This window comes from Astatotilapia calliptera, chromosome 13 (assembly GCF_900246225.1).
Source record: "Astatotilapia calliptera chromosome 13, fAstCal1.2, whole genome shotgun sequence".
NCBI classification, from domain to species: domain Eukaryota; kingdom Metazoa; phylum Chordata; class Actinopteri; order Cichliformes; family Cichlidae; genus Astatotilapia; species Astatotilapia calliptera.
Genome location: NC_039314.1, coordinates 29502947 through 29525031, shown reverse-complemented (window position 1 = coordinate 29525031; position 22085 = coordinate 29502947). Strand labels below are relative to the sequence as shown.

At 46.1% G+C, this 22085-nt stretch overlaps 1 protein-coding gene across 9 annotated transcripts in view; it reads left to right on the top strand.

Moving 5' to 3' along the window:
- LOC113035437 (reticulon-1-A-like) overlaps positions 1-22085 on the top strand; it is a 33542-nt gene that overhangs the window by 2324 nt on the left and 9133 nt on the right. For 2 of the 9 annotated variants that reach the window (XM_026190997.1, XM_026190999.1), the window contains exons 2-3: positions 6029-6085; positions 10159-12018. The exons of 1 other annotated variant lie outside the window; for it this stretch is intronic. In XM_026190997.1, the coding sequence (XP_026046782.1) occupies positions 6029-6085; positions 10159-12018 (1917 nt within the window). Of the gene's footprint in view, positions 1-3194; positions 3234-6028; positions 6086-10158; positions 12019-16419; positions 16663-21565; positions 21695-22085 lie in introns of those variants that run through there. 6 more of the 9 variants (XM_026190996.1, XM_026190998.1, XM_026191000.1 and 3 more) reach the window with 6 other exon arrangements.

The following is a 22085-nucleotide window of genomic DNA, read 5'->3' as shown; positions in this document are numbered from 1 at the left end:
AAAAGAGACGGAGCGAGAAAGAAATTCATCCATGTCTGAATCGATTCCATCACTGCCAGCTCCATCACACACACATTAACCTCCTGAGAGACCTGAGGCGAAAATATGTCACCGTTAAACACGATTTCCTCGGCACACAGAAACCAGGCCACGCTCAGGAGGTGACCTGAGAGTAGGAGGGAGAGGAGATGTGAATTCTTCTTTAATTTTGGGCAATTTGAGATTAAATTAAGCTTTTAAATGCGTCCTTTGTTGCATTTTAGCCCGTTCTTGCCTTTCTCTTTGTTTCTGGTCCACAGTGCCCTCTTGTTTGATGCTCCTGTGTTTATTGCACGATTATAAAGTAATGAACAGCCTCGCCTCTTTTAATTACTGCGCTCAGAGCAGGCATTACATGATGAGGTGTTATTAATGTGCCCATGAAGGCCTCCAGATTTCTCTGCCTCCAGCAGCCACGACTGTTTTAAAAACCACTTTTTAATATTTGAAACGCTTCAGTAAAAACAACTGTGTCTGATCACAGGAAGCTGCCTCCACTTTATTCTGGCTGTATTATGACTTCAGCGCGTGCTGGAATAATCCACCTTTGTTGGAGGTTTCTGTGTGTTTATTACTGAACACACACACAAAAGGCAGCTGGATAAAATCCCTCTTTAGATCCAGTGAGATCAGTATCAGCTGAAGTGCTTCTTCAAAGCAGATTTTAAGGAACTCGAGGGTTTCTAACAGATCTGCCACACAGGACAGTGTGCAGGAGTGGAACAGTCCCGTCCCGCCTCCCTTGTATCCCTCGGGTGGTCGCCACCTCTTTAGAGCTGGGCCCGATCCAATCAGTGCTCTGGACAAAGACCCAGGGGTCCAAATCTAAGTGGTCAAATACAACAGCGTCGCTCTTCCTGCCCGAGCCGGTCGCCTCTCCTAAACTCTGCTCTTCCAACTTATCTGAGAATATTCGGTAAATAACAAACTTTAAAAAAAAGAAAAGAAACGTCCAAACTAAGAAAGGAGGGACTAAAGGCCGTGCAGCAGTCAGGTCATAGTTTAAATGTCTGAGGACAGAAGCAGGGCGTGTTTTCATGTAGTGAAGAAAACACGCCGTCTCTTTGGGAAGTTCAGCTGCTTCCATCTGATGTTTGTTTTAGTGTTTTTGTACCTCAGAGCCAACAAACGATCCTTTATTTTCTACAATACCAACGTTCTGCTGCTAGAGCTTTTAAAACAGCACATTTCTGATCACACGTAGAGATGTACGTGCAGCGCGAGCTGACCACGGGAGCATGCGTCATGACGAGTTACCTTTTTAAAAATATGTTTGTTTTTGCTTTGAGATAAAAACGGGCAGAAATGTTGGAGCTCGATGTTTGTCATGTTGTTTGTCAGAAGAGATGAAGGCGCTGCTGCCTCCCTCCTCCTCGCTCTCGCACAGATTCAGGTCGTCACCTTGAAAAAGGTGTTTGCGGCGAGTTTTCGTCCTTCTGCGGCGCGGTGACGGACAGGCCGTGTAATCGTTTGGGGCTCGCCGTCGGCCTACATCTCATTGTTTTGGGGTCACCTACATCCGTCAGTGTCTGTTTGTGAGGAGCTGCTGGTGTGGTCAGAGTGATGGTGACGCATACGTGTGGTTAAGTGCGACTCCACCCGGCACAGCAGCCACGCCCGCTCTGTTTGTATTTTACTCGGTCAGCAGCAGCTCTGAGTTCTCGTGGCGACGAGCTCGTGTTAATCTGATTTAATCCCGCCTCTTATCGCTGCGATAAGCTCAGAGCTTGTAGAGCTGTGCGGTGAAAGGTGATACCTGCCCGCGATGAACGGATTCATCAGACGAGGCAGAAAACTGTGTCATCTGTTTGTTTTCAGGCTAAAGAAGCTCTGATCCGGACTTCAGCTTTCACGTGTTCGGCTGCTGCAGACGCAAAAGTGTTTTAAAGTTGGCTGGACTGCAGACCTCTCACATCAGAGATGGAGCTCTGTCATAGGCAGACGTCTAACAGAGCACATGTCAGAATAATGCAGTCTTCTGACAGTGGCTGACTTCAGCAGTGGTAGCAGCAGGTTGGGAAACGTGTGGACTTCCTTGAAAAGGCAGAACAGACTTTGTAGAAAAGACCTCCAACTGTTTGGAAGGGGATCATCTTTCAGGGGATTCTGGGAAAAGAATAAATCTGACCTTTTTCCTTTCCCAGCAGGTACCAGAAGTGCTAGTTAGAATTCTTGGCTAACCTGGCACCAGCCAGCAGCACCTCTCTCTTTGTGACAGGAAGTTGCAAGACGGGTGGAAAATAAATCTGAAATAAGAAGCCCACGTTTCAGAGACAAAACTGCTGAAGAACGAGATGAGTGGTAGAATGGAGAATATCTAACCTGGTCCATCAGACGAGACTTACTCTGGACTGGTTTCTAACTCTGATGTCAGATGGATGACGGCGAGTGAATCGAGGAAGTGGAAGAACAGATCCATGAAAATCTGCACGCTTCCATCCGTCCTGTTTAAATTTGGGTTTATTTGGCCTTAGACGTCCCAGCCAGGCAGACGCCGGGGCTCAGAGGAAGGTCAGCGGACGTTACGGGCGGGTTTGATCTGGTTTAGCTGGAGGCCAGTTTCCCTCTCAGCCTGAGCCCCGTCTCTGGGGACTGGGTCAGATTAAACATAGCAGTGTCACATGAGTCCACACAGGTCCTGGTTTGTGTCACAGAGGTTGCGTGGGTTCAGTGTGTGGACGGACTGCAGTGGTGTCTCGGGGTTTCCTCCTCTTTAAACGCGCTGCTGCGGTTGGACGAGCGCACGTTTAAGAAGGCGGAGTTTTGTGTTTAGCTCGAGCGGCGAGGAGAGATGCTTGGAGCACATTCCTCAGTCGTAAAGTGTCGGGGTTAAAGGTTCGATTCCTGCAGCAGGCCGAGGCGTCGCTGCTGCTGGTTATGATTGGTAATGCTCACACCTGCGTATTATTAATGTTGCTGTTACACTTTAGGGCTTCGGGGCTGTTAGGTGGATGTAAAATGTGTAAATGCAGAGATAAGTAGACATATGAGCAGTGGAGGAGCGTCAGCTGAGTCTGGGAGTCTGCTGAGAGCCATCGAAACCTAACGTGACTCCATGTTGTGCTTTGTTACCTTCATATTAAAATCCACAGGTTAGAGTTCAGATTTAGTCGACTGTGACTCCATGTTAAATGTCCTGTTCGGTTCCATCGCAGGTCTTCTCCATCGCTGGAAGGCAAACCTCGACAGCAGAGGTAACAAATAAAACTGAGCTTTGTAATCAGCTCAGCTTCACTTTGTAATCAAAATCAATTCATTAATAAATCTGATAATCAGCTTATGATTTAATCAGATTATTCACAGAGTCCTGATTCTTGATTTTCATCTGTAATAATCACAAAATGACGAAAGTTTCCTGTCGGTGTTTTTGATTTTGGCCTTGAGCTCAGCGGACGTCAGAGATAAAGATGGTTTCTGGACCTTCATGAAACTTCACTGATGAAGAGCAACGTCATTCCAGCCTGTACACAGTTCAGACTTCTGTCTTTTAATAATCTAATTTTATGAAAGTCTGAATGAAAACATTCTTTTTAATCTCTTTATGAATCATTTCTTTGTTGGCTAATGAAGACGTTGAGTTAAAGATGGAGGCCTGTGTGGAGCCGGCTAATCAATCCGATTTTAATTTCATTATGATCGTGGCTTCCTACAGTTACGAGAGGAAGATGATGATGAGTGTTTCCTCTGAGTGCTCTCAGCTTGTCTCGTGTTCAGTCAGTCGTTCTCGCTCCATCCTAAAAACACAAACTCGTGGTGGACACAGCCACGGTCACTCTGGTGGGACCATCATTTATAAAATGAACTTCATGTTTGATTCAACGCGACCACAAAGTGTTTGCTGAGCTCCGAGATCAGCTGAGCACAAGTTCCACCCTCAGTGAGTCGGAGCTGCGTGCTGCTCAGAGGAATGCAGCTCAAAGATGCTTAATCATTGGCTCACCTGCAGACGTCCGTCCTTTGTAAACAGTCTCTGTAGGGTAGGTAAGAGATCCATGTAGGTTTGGATGTTAATTATTTAGCAGCTCCTGCTGTCCTCAGCCGGTTGCTATCCAGAGCTGCAGTATCTGCTGCCTGTGTTTGAGCTGCCCTCTGCTCATCGGGCGACACCAACCAGTCTGTAAATATATTAGCACATACGTCCCAATCTGGACACAGGGGTGTTGTCTGTGTTTGTATTTTGGGTGTTAAGTCCTGTTTTTCTTATGTCCACTTCTATGTAGACGACTCAGTTTTATGTGCTTGCGTTCTGAGAGTTTGCCTTTTAATGGTTTTTGGCCCTTTTTAGCTCAAAATCTCTGATTTCTTCACTTATTCCAGGCATTTCTCTCGTTTTCTTTCACTTGTGTTGCTCGTTTTTCTGAGTGCAGCAGTGTAACTGTCAGTCAAAGATTAGTCTGCTTCTCACGTCGCCTCTAATTTCTATACACAGATGTAGAAAAGCCAAAATCAGCCAAAACATCTTTCTCAGTTTGTCCTTTAAAGTTTTAAAGACCAGTCGGCTCAGCGCAGGAGCTCGAGCTGTATGTCTGTATATTTACTTGATCGTGTGCAACAGTTGCATTAACGTCGACGTCTGCTTCTCTTCAGCCGGCTGTTCTTAATCTCAGTGAGAACTGGACTTGGATAAAATATGGTGCATTAACCGCTGCACGACTGCAGGAGCAGTCTGTGTGTTCGTGCTGCTGTGGAGGATTTTGTTGGAGCACTTTCCCTGTTTTTGTCCCATCACATGTAGGCAGTCATCTGTTTGGGGGAAACAGCATTAAGCTCATTAGCAGGAAGAAGCAGACGTTTTCAGCACGTCCTTAATGTCATTCGGCTTCATTTGGTTTAATCGGCCGATTGCTGTTGGCTCGAGCTTTCTGACTTGCACAACAGTCAAGTTTCCTGTCTGTGTGCTGATGTTGTGTAACCAGACGAGTTTGGAAAACATCTGTCATATTTGACATTTTTAGAGTATTTTTGGATGGTTAGTCGGCGTGTTGCTGAAACCTCTGGGTCGCCCTCGTGTTGCGTCTCCTGTGAAAGCTGGGAAAACCTCCTCACGTCTCTTCATAGCAAATCGTCCGATGCTTTACTGCCTGTCACCATTTCTCTGACCTTTTCTTTGTCATCTGCTATCAGTTAAAGACACGTCCGGCCTTTAACGCGTGTTTACGTAACTCTGAGAGCTTGTTCAGGTAGCACACAGTGCTCACGTCCACACAAACAGTAACAAACATGTTTGATTCATGTTGTCAGTGCGGTGAATTTTATGCTCTTTTATATTCATAAAACGTCTGTCACGTTGCTGTTTGGTGAAATCATTACAGCACCAGCAAAGATTGCAATTTATAGAAAGTGAGATGATCGAATTATTGTAGAACAAAGTCTAATTCTGAAGCCATCAACGCTCCTTCACCTCATAAATGCTCTGAATTAACATCAACACCTGAGAGCTGAACAGCTGATCGTTTTATTGGCGCTAAAAGAATTTGAATCATTTTAACTGTTTGTTTGGTTTTTGGGAGCAGCAGAAACATTGATGGTGAAGCTGTGATGAAGGCTTCTTGTACCTGGAGAGGGTGTAAACTGCTAACGTGGTGCCCAGTAAGCTAAAACGGCTCCTGGCCTCCTGCAGCAGGGACTGAGTGTGAACCACAGCCTGCAGGTCTGATGAGGGGGTGAAGGCGTGGTATTGATGGCATGTCCGATTGCACAGAGGCTGTTAAACGCTGTAAGCTGTGTGAACTTCTATGCACAGCTGCTCCTTTTTGAATAAAAGCATTAGGTGAAGAAGCCCCCTGTGGGCGTCCACGTTTCTCTCTTTAACGCTCGGGAGCTGTGATTAAGATTTTATCCCGTCACTTGAGGCGTAGAGACCCACTTTTGGCTTTAGAAATCTCCTCTTCAGTTTGTATTGGCGATGATATCTCTCTCTGTTCTCGGTCTTTTCCCTCTGAGCTTGCATAAACTCACTTTCTGCTGCTTTCTCTCGTTTCTTCCACAGATGTACCTTCTTCTTCTTCTAAAGCTCAGCCTCATCCTCTGATGCACTTCCCTACAGGCAAGTCCTCTCTGCTCGTCTCTTTCCCCGTCTCGGTCATTTCTTTTCCTCTTCAGTTCTTTATTCTTCACTCTTTGTTTTAAAATAACTCATCGCATGGAAGAAGCTGTAGGTTTTTTACGTCATGTGAGCATTTACACGGGATGCTTGCCGTGGGTTTGTTAAATCTGACTTTGCCTGTGTTTGTGTTGCATTGTGATTCACATGTGACTGTTGTAGAGTAGACTGACCTGAACTTGTACGAGTAGTTTGTAGACGAATAATGATTCTCCTCAGGTTTGTGCATTTGTTAAATTATATTTTGAAAACTTAATTGAGAGGAATCATTATCTGTGGTCACCTAGCAGTTTGTTTGACACTCTGGGCATGGTTTATTGGCGCCAGACCTGGGGAAACATTTATTGCACCACCAAACGTCAAACCAAGGTGGTTTACAGACCAGACAAATGTGGGCAAACCTGACTGTGGATGGTAGTCGTGTAAGTCCAGTTTATTCCCAAAGAAACAGACCCAACTCTAACATTACAGCTATAAAAGTTGTTTCTTTCCCTACTTTAGGTGGGTTTAAATTAGGGCTGCTCAATGAATCGAATTTTAATCACAATTACGATCTGGGCTTTCAACGATCATTAAAAATGACTGAGCCGATTATTAGCCCCTCCCTCGTGCTTTACTCTCGCGCTGCTCCGTGTGGCAAATCGAGCGCACCTCTCTGCATTTCGAACACGCGTCACAACAATTAAGAGCAGCGGTCTCCAATATTTTCATGGACCGGCCTTTAAGGTGTCGCGGATAAATACAACAAAATAAAACCAGTACCGGTACAGAAAAAAAGAAGATTTATTCATAACACACGTGAAAAGACCCAGGAAAACCGAGTTAACGATAAAAACGATAACAAAATAACGCTGAAAACCGATAAAAACCCTGAAAACTAGAGCTGGGCGATATGAGATTTTTTCATATCACGATATGTTTTTTTCATTTCAGGCGATAACGATATCTATCACGATATAAGCCAAATAACTATATTTGTAAGATTTAAATGTGCCGTTGCTCACAAGTAAAATGTGAAATAATCAGCAGCTTGTTTTTATTTAAATATTTATTTCCCATAATAAGTTCAACAGGGTAGATGTACTTAAGGAACATGAGACTTTTTCAGATAAATAAAGGCAAATATTGCAAACTACACAAAAGGCAGCCGCTAAAGCGTTTAAGTTTCAAAATAGAACAAACGAAACAGACTAAATTGTCAATTCCACTTAGAAACAAAATATTAATTCTAAAAATAAATCTTAGTTTGTTTTACAGAAGAACAGACAAAACTGACTAACTTTTGTCAATATCAAATAAACTGAGAACTAAAAGGAAATTCTCAATCTCTCCTTGTTGTATAGCTGAGCTTTTCAAACACTTTTAACAGTTACTTTAGTCTGACAAAAGCCGAATGACGAATTAGCGCTTCCAGTCAGAGACTGAGGCTACGTCCACACGTACACGGGTATTTTTGAAAACGGAGATTTTCCGTTTTCGTTTTAAAAAATAATCCCGTCCACACATAAAGGCAGAAATGAAGGAAAACGCTGCTATGAACATGCCAAAGCAGCAGGTGGCGCTAGATTCCTAACCGTGCAGAAATGTTGGCCAATCAGAAGTCTAGAAGCCTCGGTGGGAAAAAGTAAACAAAGCTGGGGCATAGAAGCAGAACCGAGTCGTATGTGTGGAGGGACAGTAACTGTGTGTATATGTAAGCATTTAAACACTGCAGAGTAGAATTAACAGTATTGTAGAAATTCATTTCACCGAAACAATAATGTGGCGCACAGTGTGACGCATGCACCAGTTTATTGTATTTCCAGACTTGCTTTCGGCACAATTTACAGTGCACGCTACTCTGTTTTTTGTCAGACTTGAAATAGCCGAAATACCTTCACACTACGGAGCTTCTATGGCTCTTCCGTTCGACAATCTCTCCGGCATTGGAACCATCATCTGTTTTCTCTTCGGTCACGCTCGGTTGATTTTTCTAGTCGGCACACTCATTTCCTCCATTACCCGCTGGCTGCTTCCCAAACAAACACACGTGCGGCTTGGCACTTGTGCTGTACGTAACAAGTCACGTGACGTGACACTGCGGCTGTGATTGGTTCGGCTCTGCGCTACTTAATTTGGATTGGCTGACCTTATTTTTTTTTTTTTTTTTTTTTTTTGAGGACAAGAGCGGCGAGGTCTATCGCGATAGCTTAATTTCTCTATCGAGTAAAAGTTCTATCGCGATACATATCGTTATCGTTCTATCGCCCAGCTCTACTGAAAACTAAACATTTCACACCTGAGCCTCAACTCTCGCGGCCCGGTACCAAACGACTCACGGACCTGTACCGGTACCAGGCCCGGGGGTTGGGGACCGCTGATTAAGAGGACCCGAGGGAAGCTCGGAAAGCTAAGCAGAAGTTATTTGGAGAGGAGAGTGACGGCCATTGGTTGAAAAGAGAGGTAAAAACCTTCAGTGGTGTGGAAACATTATGGGTTCAGTCAGACGTGGATCAAGTAGACACAGTGTGTAAACTTTGCTACGGTGTCGTAGCTGCACCACAGAGCAACACTGCAAAGTTCACTAAACATAGATGTTTACATTTTTCATTTATTTTTTATATTGCAAACATTTGCACTGTTATCAGTATTTGTACACTATTTTAGATTATTTTTTGACAATCTTTAAAGTCATCATTCAACACATTGTTATTGTTAAATAAATATCGTCAAATAATCGAGATCTCAATTTCAGTGAAAATAATCGTGATTATCATTTTTGCCATAATCGAGCAGCCCTAATTTAAATTCATATTTCCAGCACTTAAAGAATGTGTTTTATGCCACTTAGGAAATAAGACAACAGTCATGCAGTCAATCCCATTTTAGCAGGCGTACTTCAAAGATAAGCTTACAATCTATGATATTGTCGGCTTTTTGTGCAGGGAGATGATTTTGTCACTATACTTAAATCCCATCACATTATGGTTGGTCAGTAACTCTCATAACAAGAAATCGGTATGTGTTTAGGAGTGAACCAGTACTGTTAGCAGAAGCAGGAAGAGGTTACCCGTGAAAAATCCCCCCATGTTTTTACACCGGTGGACTTGCCTGAGCCCAACAGTGACTGCTGACTGGCTCAGGACAAAGCATTTTGTTAATTATTATTATCACTTGACTTTGCCCATCATCTTTATGCACATCACATACAGTCATATCAAATATTTGTTTAATGTGATGTCAGTTAGTTTGAAGGTGAGTAGAAGTCGAACAAGTGAAAGCATCATCGAAGCCAGCACTCATCCTTAGGCCTGGAGTCCACCTTTGAGAAAACGTGATGGTGTTTTTCATTAGTCACCTGTTCCTCCCCGTCAGTCCTCTGAAAGGCAATATCTCCCAGTGAAAAGAACACTGCTGATTGCTTGCATAAGACCATATCAGCCAGTCAACCCTGAGACTATTTCAAGAGGGGATGCAGTGACAGCTGGGCTGAAAATCTCTGCTCATGAAAGTTAAAATGTTTGAAATAATCATTAAATCTAAAAAACAACAACAACAAATGTGTTGGTTTACGATTAGGTTGGATCCAAAGTCAGGTGTTCCAGCACCAAAGCAACGTTTGTCTTTTCTAATCTATCTGTTGTAGGCATTACATTTATATACAATCCCAACAATGTCTCAACATGACCATGTTATACTGGATCTGGTCCCCAAACATTAGACAAGCCCCATTTCTTTTCAAACATAAACTCCAAAAATATATTCTTTCAAGCCAATACTGTAATATAAAAGACTTAAAATCACACACAACATATTAGTATTTAGTATTATCCTTTTAGCTGATTGTTTTTGGGGTTATACTGAACTGGTCTACCAGCCACCGCCACCTTTCATAGCCGTTGTCTGGTCTAAATCTCTGAACCTTTTCTGAATGTTGTTGGTAGCTGTTCTACCCAGGTGTGGTGGGCACTGTAAGGAATGGAGTATGTCTTTGATATGTGCTGTATTGCATTCTCCCTCCTCCCTCTCTACTCAAGCACTTGGGCAGAAGGGTGATTCCCCTGCTCCCATCTCTCCCATCTCCCCTCTCCACTCCCCCGACTCTCTGGAAGAGCTCTCTTTGACCGAGAGTCCCAACCAGCCCCCTGCTTCAGGATCTGCCGCACCCCTGGGCTCCTTCTCCACTGAACCCCCTGCTACTCTTTCCAAGGACATGCCTTGGGGGGGTGACTCTGGACCAGGCAGTAGTAAGAATAAGGAAGACCCTCTAGATCCATTAGCTGGTCCTTACCTGAGTTTAGGGAAAGACCCAGGGCCTCATAATCCATGCGAAGACAGTGGCATTTCCTTTTCGCCTGACGAGAAGCTGATTAGCTCAGACAGGTCTTCCACTGGCCCCTCCCCCGTGAATCCCCAGATGATGGTCCCTGAGTCTCACGTTGCCTCCTCTAACCCAACAGAGCACTGGGATTCACCATACCTAGCTTCTCAAGACAACACCAAGCCCTCAATGGATTCCTTCCCCAAGGACATGGGCTCCATTAACCCCCCAAGTTTTGAGCCAGACCTGCACGGCAACCAGTCTGACGAAGAAGATGACTTGATGTACGAGGTGAAGAAGAACAATAACCCATTTGATGGCTTTTCCCCACTTGCGGACAGCGGCTACTCACATTTTGGAGACTCCAAGTCAGACAGCAGAGCATCTAAAATGTCCGATAGTCCAACTCCCGATCTGGTCCAGTATGGGCAGATTGGAGAATCCCAGGAAAATCTACCATCTTTCTTGGATGAGGGAAAAACATTTGAGCCCGGCAAGATGACTGCCGACTCACTCGTGCAATCGATGAATCAGTTCTCATCTGGTCTCAGAGATGATGATGATGATGATGAAGAGGAAGAGGAGGATTCTGCTCTGCCGCCTTCGCTTCCAGACATCCTGAAGTCTTCCCCGCTCAACCCCGACAAACTAGACTCCGGCTCCTCTGAGGGAAGTCCGGAGGAGCAGAGCCCCATCCTCGAACGAAGGATGATGGAGTCGCCCAATCCTCCGATCAATCTGTCTGCTAATAACCCCTTTGCTTTTGAGGCTAAAGTTTCCCTGCTGAAAGAGATGACTGAGGAGATGGAGGGGAGAGCTACAGATAAAGAAAAAGCAGAAGATGACAAAACCTTTGGCGCATTTGATCTCGTCAAAGAGGCCGAGGAAACTACCCCAACTAAAGCAAAAGAAGAGGAACCTGTCAAGATTCAACAGAAAGATTGGTTTTCAAGCCACGATTCTCCCAAAATGACCGGAAAGTTTGAGCCACTCGACTTCCAGAATAAGAAGACCCCTGCTGAGGATTCGGATTCAGAGTCTCCAACAGCAGACTCCCTTTCGCCGGTCTTGGAAGCAATGGCAAAGAACCCTGCCAGCTTCCAGGTGGAAACTGACAAGAAGGACCTGAAGATGGAGCTGGAGGAGCCGGAGATGGCCGAGGAGGTCTCCGAGCATGAAGTCTCCTCTGAGGAATTTGAATTCATCGAAAGACCACCTAGGGGTGTTATTGACGAGTTTCTCGAAGCTCTGGATACTTCCAAGTTTGCAGCCTCCAAGCCCCCGGAGATCCCCATGGATGATGATCTCAGCTTTGGACAAAAGGATCCAATCGCAAAAGTAGCCCCGCCCCCGGAGGTTGAAGAAGAAGCTCCAAGTCAGAGCTCCTACCGCCTCCTCACACAGGCCTCCCCCCAGAAAAGCAAGGCTGAGCTGGAGAAGCTCGACATCCAGCAGCCCCCACCCCCCCAAGCTCCTACCACCCATTCCCCTGTTTGCAAACCAGAGGAGCCAGCGGCGAAGAAGAGCGCGGAGGGCGGCAAACCGTTTAAGATGCCAAACCTGAACATAAGAGCAGGTAAAATAACCCAGTTCCAGCATGGATACCATCCCCCACTACACTTTTACTGGCACTTCCATGTTCATCCACATAACTTCCATCTCCATTCTTAGTTCCCCTCCATTACTTTCTTCCATCCAACCAACCAGTCAGTGTTTCCTTTGGTTGCATCGTCTTTTTGCATTTCTTTGAATCTTAACATTTGCATTTTGTAGTTGTGTTCCTCATCGTTCGACCTTTTGTTGGATTTTGTGCATTTGTCTCATTCGAGTAACACCATTTCTGTGCATTTGATCACTTTATTTTTTTTATGTTTAAAAACACGGTAAGTAAAGCTGGTTTTGATTAGTTTTTGTTAAATTTTGATTTGTCCTTTTTAAACCTAAACTTTTTAAACAAAGCTTATAGAGTAGAATATACAAACACTAGTCCACCAGGCGTTTCTGGTTGCCTGCTGAGCATTTTTGTTTTGAATTCGATCATCTTACTCCCTGGTTTTATCTTCCTCCCTCTGGACATAACCTGAGATGTTGGACTGAAACCCAGCACTACCTCAGACCCCAGCATCCGCTCACATGCACACAGAGAACCGACCACACCCTGTTCCTGAGTTTTACTACATGTTTTACTGTCACACAGGACTGTGTCAGATTTCATGCTCTGAGGCTGAATGCTTTAGTGTCATTTACTGATAACCTGTGTGCTGAATAACCTGAACTGTAATGAGTCAGGAGGACGTTGTACTTTCCGCCTATAAACTGCTCAGGACTGGATGTTCACATTAACATGACCAGAGCTTTTTAATGAGCCGAGTGTACGTTCACTTATCCCTGTGAGCCCAAAGCTGCTCTAAACATCGCCTTGGATCTGTATGATGTCACTGAGGGAGGCCCCCACCTGCTGTCTGTCACCTTTGGGATAGTTATGGTTAGATTTGTTTGGACTGCAGCTCAGTGATTCATCTGCAGGTCTATTTACTTTATTTTATTATTTGTTCAGCCTCCGTGGCTTCGGTGGTCAGTGTGATAACGCTCCCTGGCTGGTGCATTGCAGGAAACCGCCTCAGTTATTAATATGTTGCATATTATTCCTGCTTCTGTCTTACACTTTTGTTGAAATGTTCTTTACCAATTGCCCAAAAGAGGCATTTTGGGGCCTTGAAGCAGCTTCTGCTGCCTCCTGTAAAACGCAGAGCGGATTTCTGCACAGTTCCAGTTCCTGTTTCGTCTGTTTTTGGTTCGTTTTCATTTTGCCCTGAGGGGATGATTGGAGGAAAACTGCAGCGTGACAAAGTTTCTGTGAGCTGAGCGGCGGGTTGATCAGAGTTTATCAGACAGACGCAGAGTTGTGTCCTTCGGGGCTTGTAGGAGGCGTCTCTGTGAGCGCGGCAGAGCCTCATCTTCCTTTAAATGGCCACTGATATCGATCAGCTCACAGCAGGCTGTGTAAGCGGACTGTGGTTCTAGGATGAGCTGCCGAGGCTTTAGGTGTGTGCGCGCGTGTGTGTGTGCGCGCGTGTGTGTGTGTGTGCGCGTGTGTGTGTGCGCGTGTGTGTGTGTGTGTTGGGATCTCCTGTTAATTAAAGCCTCCTCCTCCTCCCTGCATTGCGACACTGGCAGCCCCACAAAGGGTTCTCCGACCCAGAAAACACTCAGCAAATGTTCTTCATTATGCAACCCGAGGTGCAGCGCTGCTGTCTGAGCTCCTCTTCCTCACCGATGAAAACATCAGCTCACTGATTTCCTTACATGTGTGAGCACACTGATTGCATCAGATGTCTCGTTTTGTCTGAGGCTCAGTTTGCTGTCATTTGTAACAAAAGCAGAAAATCTTTGAACTTACGTATAAAAACTCGAGCTTTCAAGATGAGAAATAATGTCAGTCAGTGCTGGAAACCGCAGTTCCTGTAGTGTCCAGCAGAGGCAGCAGTGAGCCCATCACCATAGACTCCCATGTAAAAACTTTACAGCCTGACACAAACTTTTGTTTTGGCAGAGAACGTTTCAATAACCCACCTGGATAAAGCCTTGCATTATTAGGGGTGTGGCCTCTGACGGGCAGCTGTTTGCCAGTCTTCACCTCAGCTAACTGGCATCCCTGTGACTGTGTTTATGATGATGAGTTTAATGTAAACAGTGAGTTGTGGAACAGTTTGAATGATGTGACTGGAGAAAGCTGTGACAGTCTCCTGATTCATAACACAGATCCAGCCCGGGACGTCCTCCTGGCCTGACCCGATGACATGCTGGATAACTGTGCCACTGTGTCCACATTATCAAATCAAAGCTGCTCAGTGCTTTTATTTTGGAAGCCAGAGGGGAAAAAGCTGCTGGAGCGTGTCCAGCTCCCCGCTGAGGGAGAGCTTCTGCAGGTTTCTACTGTGGGGAATGCGTCACGTCCCCACTGGATTACAACAGCAGAGGGCAAAGTCATTCAGAGTCAGATGAAGGTGGAGGGTCACTGTGTGCAAACGTGCACTTCCTCTTTATGTAATCATCTGTTTGCACAGTGAAATCACTGCAGCTCAAACTGTGGGCATCCAGCTGGAGACTGAAGTTCACATTTAGACGACTTTCTCATAGCTCGAGCCTGCAGGAAGAAGCAATCACGAGCTCTGAGCACAAATATGTAAAATGTGTCCCATAGAGGAGAGGTGATGGTGTGTTTGCTATCAGACCATCTCGTGCACATTGTCAAAGCACAGATAAGTGATGACGTTTCGGTAACGCTCCCTGAGTTCGCTGTTTTAAACTGATGCAGCAGGAAAGTGTGTGACGCTGCACATCCTCCACCCAGTGGTGGGAGGCTGCAGTTAAGTCAAATACAAATACAAATGTAGTTAAACCAGCCGGTGTTGCTGTTGCACACAGTCATGCATTAGCAAAATGATGCTAATCTTAACGTGATGGAACAGAAAAGCAACGCTCGGTCCGAGCTGAGGAAGTTTGTTTGTGGTTTGTGTGGAACTGTGATGAGGCCTTTATGTGGCTGTATGCCACACATGCAGCAGTAATGTCCAGGAGGTTTTTTGGATTAAACGTCCAGACTTTGGGCCTGGTTAAAACTGAGCCCTGAAACTGTTTCAGTCAGATGTGTTTGCTGATGTGGCTGAAAGAGAGAATAAAAGAGGGATAAAGGACGTTGGTGCCCTCTAGTGGCTCAAGTTAATAATTACCACTCTGATGACACTAGTGCAGCTCAAAGCCTCCTGCAGGTCCTCGGTGCTTCGTTCTGTTCTTTAAAGCTTTTCTGCCTTTATTCATTTTCTCAGCCATAATCACCTTGTTGGTGTCAGTCACAGTGGTTTGAAGGCAGATCTGATGATCAGTTTCATGTTGGAGAACTGAAAGAAATACAAACATGTCTTTGCAACGGTTTGATAACAGGGGGCGCGGTTAGTTCGCAGTGACATTAGATAGTGATTAGATACTGAGTGGAACAGAAGCCGTGATTAACCGATCAATAACAGCTTATTATTGACTTTAAACTCATGGTAAACTGACTGTGTGGATTTGGGTCAGACAAAAACACAACATGTAACGACTCTTTGGCTGTTTTGTGACATTTTTTTAGACTAATTTCAAAGTGGTCCTGTATATAAAAGATGGATGGAAAGTCCTGGCTTTGAAGTCTCAAGTTTTCTGAAACCAGATATTACAACCAGGATCTGACCTCCCAGTCGCAGTTAGCCAATGAGCGTCATGCTTTTCCTCTGGTCCGTTTTGACTCTAATGGAGCCAAAATTGACAAAACGAACTTCATGTTTTATTCAGTAAGACTTTAAAGCCGTGACTGAGACCAGGAAATAGTTTACTGAGCTCAGAGTCCAGGTGAGCAGCTGGCTCAGTGTCAATCAGACGTAAGGAGTCGCCCCCTGCTGGACATTAGAAACAATTGAAGACACTGATTGCACCAAAATCTGCAGCTGAAGAACAATAAGGCGTGCTGTGCATTAACTGCACTGACAGCCCGTCCAACAAGGATTGTGTCACTTTGCACTCATTAGCTGGTATCTGTGTCCTTGTGATGTGCCCATGCGCTGCATTAATATGGTCACATGAAACAGCCCAGCACGGCTGAATTGTTTCTGAATGCGGACAAACCAGTAGGTGGCGTGGCCGTCTTTTATATACAGTCTGTGGCTCGAGGTTCCTGCATCGTGGTGTCATCGCCTGCTTCGTCAGCAGATTTCGCTGTGACGGGATGACAAAGGAAAACTAGGGGGACATCCAAAGAAAAAGGAACATGATTTTGGCTTTGTGTGAGGAGGAGGAGGAGGAGGAGGAAGCCAGAGCAGGCAGACAGGGAGGGTGGAGGCTGGAGGGAGGAGGGAAGGTGGGGGTTAGGCTGAGCCGGTTATAGTTGCTGCGTCAGAGCGCTGGCAGCAGACAGTCAGCTGACAGCCAGCGGGAGGGACTTATTCGCCCGCTGCAGTCACCCCCCCTCAGAGGAAGCCTTGCTCAGGTTCTCCCCTCCCTCCTCCTCCTCCCTCCTCCTCCTCCTGCAGCCCGACACACACACCTTTCCTCACACTCTCTCTGTGCTGCTGCCTGTCGGGTCCCTCTCTGAGTGGAATGACTGTTTGCTGATCGGACGGCATGGATAACAACTCTGTGGACAGAAAGGAGTGTGACGCTGCCGCCAAGCACTGGAAGGAGCAGGGTAAACCTCCACCTTTCTGCCTCGTCCTCCTCCCGCAGCTCCGCCTGCACACACCGCTCGTGTTTTACCGCTCTGACTTTCCTTCGCCTGCGTTAGACGCCCACGTTGTGCTGAATTAACCTGAAACTCTGCAGATGTGTGCGGCTCAGGAGTCTCTGACTCGCTTTAGCCTCGTTTAGCTTCCTAAGAGGTGAACAGCTTGACCTCAGAGCAGGTTTGTGGGGTCTGTCTCGTGTGGGAGCTGCAGAATTTTCTGGCTCGTGTTCGGGTGTCGTCCCTGCAGCTCCGGGACCTTTGGACAGTCGGCCAGTCAGCCACTGTGACCAAAGGTGGACAGCAGGAAGGAGGAGGAGGGGAGATCGGAGAGAGGGGTGACGTTAGCTGGCAGGTTAATGATTGGCTAATACAGTGGGCACATGCAGATGAGCTGGAGCAGCAGCAGCATGCGTTACATGAGGGTCGTGTTAGAGCTGCGGGACCTCGATCTGCTGGTTTCCTTGTCCTCACGTCTGAGCATGTCCAGCTTTCTGTGAGGAAACTCAACAATTATCAGTTTAACAAACAACACATTTCTTTATCTTGGACATTTATTCACATTTTTAATCATTTCCCACTAAATTTTCCAGTTTTCTGCTGCTTGTCTTTCTCGTGTGATTGGAAACATTCAGTTTTGGGGGATTTTAGTCGTTATCCTGGCTCTGTTTAATATCATGTGTGCTCAGCTGGGAGCGAAGTCTCGTGTCTTATGAGATCCGTGTGCACACTTCTGCCGAATGAGGTCTGCAGACATCAGCTGAGGGCTGTGAGCAATCACTTTCACAAGCTACAGATAAACAAACAGATAAACCATTATTGTTGTTGTTGTTCCTGCTGCAGCTTTTACCGTGGTGACTGTTTGACCTTTCCCTGGCTCCGGACTGAAGCACAGGTGTGTCTGATGTGACCCGCGTGCAGGTGACTGATGGTTGGATGTCAGTCGGTCACTCGCCGTCTGAGTTTTTAACATCGTGTTCCTGTGCTTGTTATTGGTGGGCTTGTCAGAGTCCTCGACCCTGCTTTGACCCTCTGGCCGTCTTGTTTTGGGTTTTTTCTGTGTGGATTAAATGTTTAAAAAAATCCAGCTCATGCTTTGAGCTTCTCTAATCTGAGGATTTGCTGCTTTTCAGCTTTTTCCCAAAAACGGTGAACTGGTTCCGTGGTGTGGATTTTCCTGGCGGTCTGAAGCTTTGAGCTCTGCTACGTTCTGAAGGTCGTTTCTCATTTTTCAAACAGTATCTTTGAACCTGAGACGTGCTCAGACCTCCTGTACCACCTGTTCTTTCATTTCTCACGATTTTCAGACTTTACAGAACAAATACTCCAGAAAAAGCATCATTGCTTTCTTTTCTCCGGGTCTTCATCCTGACAAACCAAAGCTTCATTTTCTTTATCTCAACAAAATAAAGGAGAAAACAAGAGGCTGAACAGCCTCTCTGAGGACTTTCCAACTCTTACTTTTTCAGTTTGATGTTTTTTAGAGTTGGTCACAGAAAAGCTGCACGTCTGTAAAAATATACAGAAACACTGTCCATAGATTTCAGAGTGATGAAGCTGAACCAATCACACGCCTCTTTGCTGGAGGTGATCCGTTCAGTCGTTGATTTCATCAGCCTGACTAAAGTCTGAGGGTTTTTCTGCAGTGTAATCGCTCACAGGAGCTGCTCACCGCCACGGTTTCAGTTTACTGTAAGACAAAAAATCAGCTGCAGTCAATAGTGTTGATTAGCTAATCAATTAACAGACTAATGAAGAATTTGTCCTCAGGTTTCTGTTTGATAACCACAGAAAGGCTTTGATGTTGACTGCTGTGATGTACGAACTTCATTAGTGATGGGAGAAAACTAAGGTTTGGTTTGTGGCACGCATTTATTAATTTATAATTATATTCAAGTATATGACCACCGCACGGTTTGATGTCGTTTTTCCTGCTGCATTACGTGAACCTTGGTCTAGAAAAGTTAGCACGTTAGCATCTTTGAAGTGGGCGTGGACTGCGTCCTTTATTTCCTGTCGTCCATCTTTCTAGGTTGAAGTTTTTAATAATAAGCTGTGTATTTACAGTAATCCTGCTCTAAACACTCAGTTTAACATAGTTCTTTTACACTGTTGGATCTGAATGATGTCACAGAGCAGGGATGTCCCAAATATGGTCATCTCAGGCACAGAAGCCCCACCCATCTGTTTTTTGTGGTGGCAGCCAATTGTAACAATGTTGACATAAGGAGGAGGAGCTAAAAAGGCAGGTACCAAGGTCCAGAATCAGATATAAAGAAGGGTTGTTTGGAACTGTGAATCATGCAAAGCAGCTGTAGGAATAAAACGGGAAGTAGAATGACTCCACTGTAGCATCATGAAGGAGGACGTACTCGATTTAAATGATGCAGCCGTGCACGAGATGCTCTTTCAGGAAGTTCTTGTAGACCTTTCAGAGTAAATGTTCGAGTAGTGAAGATGTCAGTGACGCAGTTGAACTAAAATCATATTTGTCTCACTTTAATGTTTCAAAAGCTCAAATGTTCTTTCACGCCGCTCGCTGCTGACCATCATGTGTCCTTCTGCTGTTGCATCATCTGAGGTCACAGCGCTGCTTTCACTTCCCGTGTGTGTGTGTGTGTGTGTGTGTGTGAGAGATTAATGAGCGATGGCCATGAAGTGACAGAACGTGTAGCCGTGAGGCTGTCGCACTGTGACTAAGCAGTATTTGCTGTGTGTGTGTGTGTGTGTGTGTGTGTGTGTGTGTGTGTGTGTGTGTGTGTGTGTGTGTGTGTGTGTGTGTGTGTGTGTGTGTGTGTGTGTGTGGGGGGGGGTGCAGTGAATTAACTCAGTTTTGTGTTGCAAGCTAGCCTGAGGACACAGCTCAGTGACTCACCTCCGTCCTCGGTTCAGACGCTCTGAGTCTGATCGCACGTTTTTATAAATCAGACCGAGCTACACTCGAGTGATGCTGAGCTCGACTGTTGATGAAAAGGTTCCTAACAGGAAGTGTTTTTGAGTATTTTGGTCATTTTTTTTCCTGCAGAAAAACATTTTTCAGTTTAATTCTTCGGCTTTCTGAGCGAGCGCCATCCAAGCTGACGAGAAGGCAGCTGTCCAGCTCACAGCCTGACGACAGGCTGCTTTTATTTCTTTTACACGATCACATGAAGTCCTGTAAGCTGTCACATTAGGCCGTTTTAAAATTGCAGTATACACATTGACCTCTTGTACATCATCACAGCTTTGAAGCAGGGACTGACGTGTTTTCACACTCAAAGCGACGTTCAGCTGCTGGGTCAGTCGATCAGGTTTATTCATGCAGCACCAAATCATGGGGATCAATAAAGTATCCATTATTATTATTATTATTATTATCACAGCAGCAGCCTCGAGGTGCTTTATATCGCACAGTAGATCCTACAATAATAGAGAAAACCCAACAATCATATGACCCCCTATGAGCAGCACTTTGGCCACTGTGGGAAGGAAAAAATCCCTTTTAACAGGAAGAAACCTCCAGCAGAACCTGGCTCTGGGAGGGGCGGGGCCAACTGCTGTGATTGGTTGGGGTGAGAGAAGGAAGACAGGATAAAGACATGCTGTGGAAGAGAGACAGAGGTTAATAACAGATATGATTCAATGCAGAGAGGTCTGTTAACACATCGTGAGTTTATAAACCGCCAGCTCAACCTGTAATTATACAGAATAATTTATTCGCAGAGTTTATAGTGGCGTAAACGCAGAGCCTCTGTTTTGTTCTGATGCCGGGCTGGCGGCCGTTTGAACCCTCGCAGGTATCCACCGCGGTGTGACGACCTTACATCGATCAGATTACGGCGATGAAGAAAACAAAGCCTGCGTTGTGATGGATGACAGAAGTGCGATTTGCTGGCAGGTGAACATCAGACTGGTTGCAGCAGGTGAACTCTGTCGTTGGTCTGATCGTCTTACCTGAGGCTCGACGGCGAGCCGGGTCTGCTGGTGGCTTTTCCAGTCTCACTGGTTTGTGAGCGTCTGCAGCAGATCAACCCTGAGGACGAGCGTGCTGTCCCTGTCAGACGCATCAGCATGTTTCAGATGCTCAAACTTCCTTTCGTGGTTTCTAGAGCAGTTCGCCATCCGCACCGTGTCGCTCAGTCGCCTTCACCATGATTTGAGCTTTCAGCCTTCGGGATATTTGATCGTCTGACTCTGGAGCTTCGCTCTGTCGGTTTCTCAATGATAAAGACGCCGTTAAAGCAGCCGCTCTCCTTCAGCACGCCGTCCATCAGTAACGTATGAACAAACGAACTGCAGCTCTCCCAGCATGCACCGGTGCAGGGATTGCTACTGAACATGAGCTGATGTACCATCTGTTGGATTCCTCACCGTTCAGTCTTCTTCTGTCCTCTGCAGCTGCGTTGGTCCTTCCACAGCCTTGTGACACGCTGCCTCCTCCTGTGGCGACCATCCTTGTTAGGAAGCCTGTTGCTCCTTTCACACCGACCTCTGCTTCCTTAGTTTGAGTCGTGGAGGTTTCATTGTACTGACCTGCAGTCAGCTTCAGGCAGGGTTGTTTTAATGACTGCATGAAGTGTGGAGTCTTCCTCACTGCTGGACGGAGACAGGCCTTCCTCGTTTCTCTTTCCTCATAAATTTGCTTTTTTCTTTGTATATTTTTGACGTTTTGGTCATGAATCTGGCCCCCCCCCTCTCCGTGACCGTATTTCCTGGTAAATTTGCCCGTTTTTGGCTCGTTTTGGTTTGCGTGATTTTGTTCGTCTTTAAATGTGAAAGTTTGAGTCTTTTCCTCACAAATGTGCAACGTTCATATTCAACATGAGGAACTTGACCTCCTGGTCCAGACCCTCGCTGCCTTCAGCGGGCAGGGGAGTGTCCCGGGTTTAAAGCGGACCCGTGCGGGCTCAACCTGTCCCAGCAGAGGTCCGTGAGTGAGACAGAGCCTAACTGCGCATGCCCGGCCCCCCTCCTCTGCCTCACCTCTCTCAGCGGAGCTTCAAGATGGACGCCAAATGTGGTTAGTGTGGCTCTGATCTTTTGTTTACCGTCTCTCCTGTCTCCATCCGCCGCTAGCGTCGCGTTTATGACCGGTTTGCCTTTGCATGAGCACCGAGAGCGGGGCTCCTTTCGAGGCGGGAAAGGCTGTCGTTGAGTCGGGGAGGACTGAAGGCGCACCGGGCCGCCTGCGGGAGGTCATGCCGGACGGTTTGACGGCTCGTCCCCGCGAGGAGGCGAGCAGCCGGTGGGGACAGACGGAGAGCATCCCGGGGAGAAAAACTAAAACATTTAGGGGGGACGGTATCCGTGTCAGAGAGGGGGGGGGGGATTAAAGCAGCGGCCGGGTTTAGCTCGCTGTGATGCGGGTCTATTTTTAGCCAGCCTCCATCGCTCCTAGCACGCCTGCTACC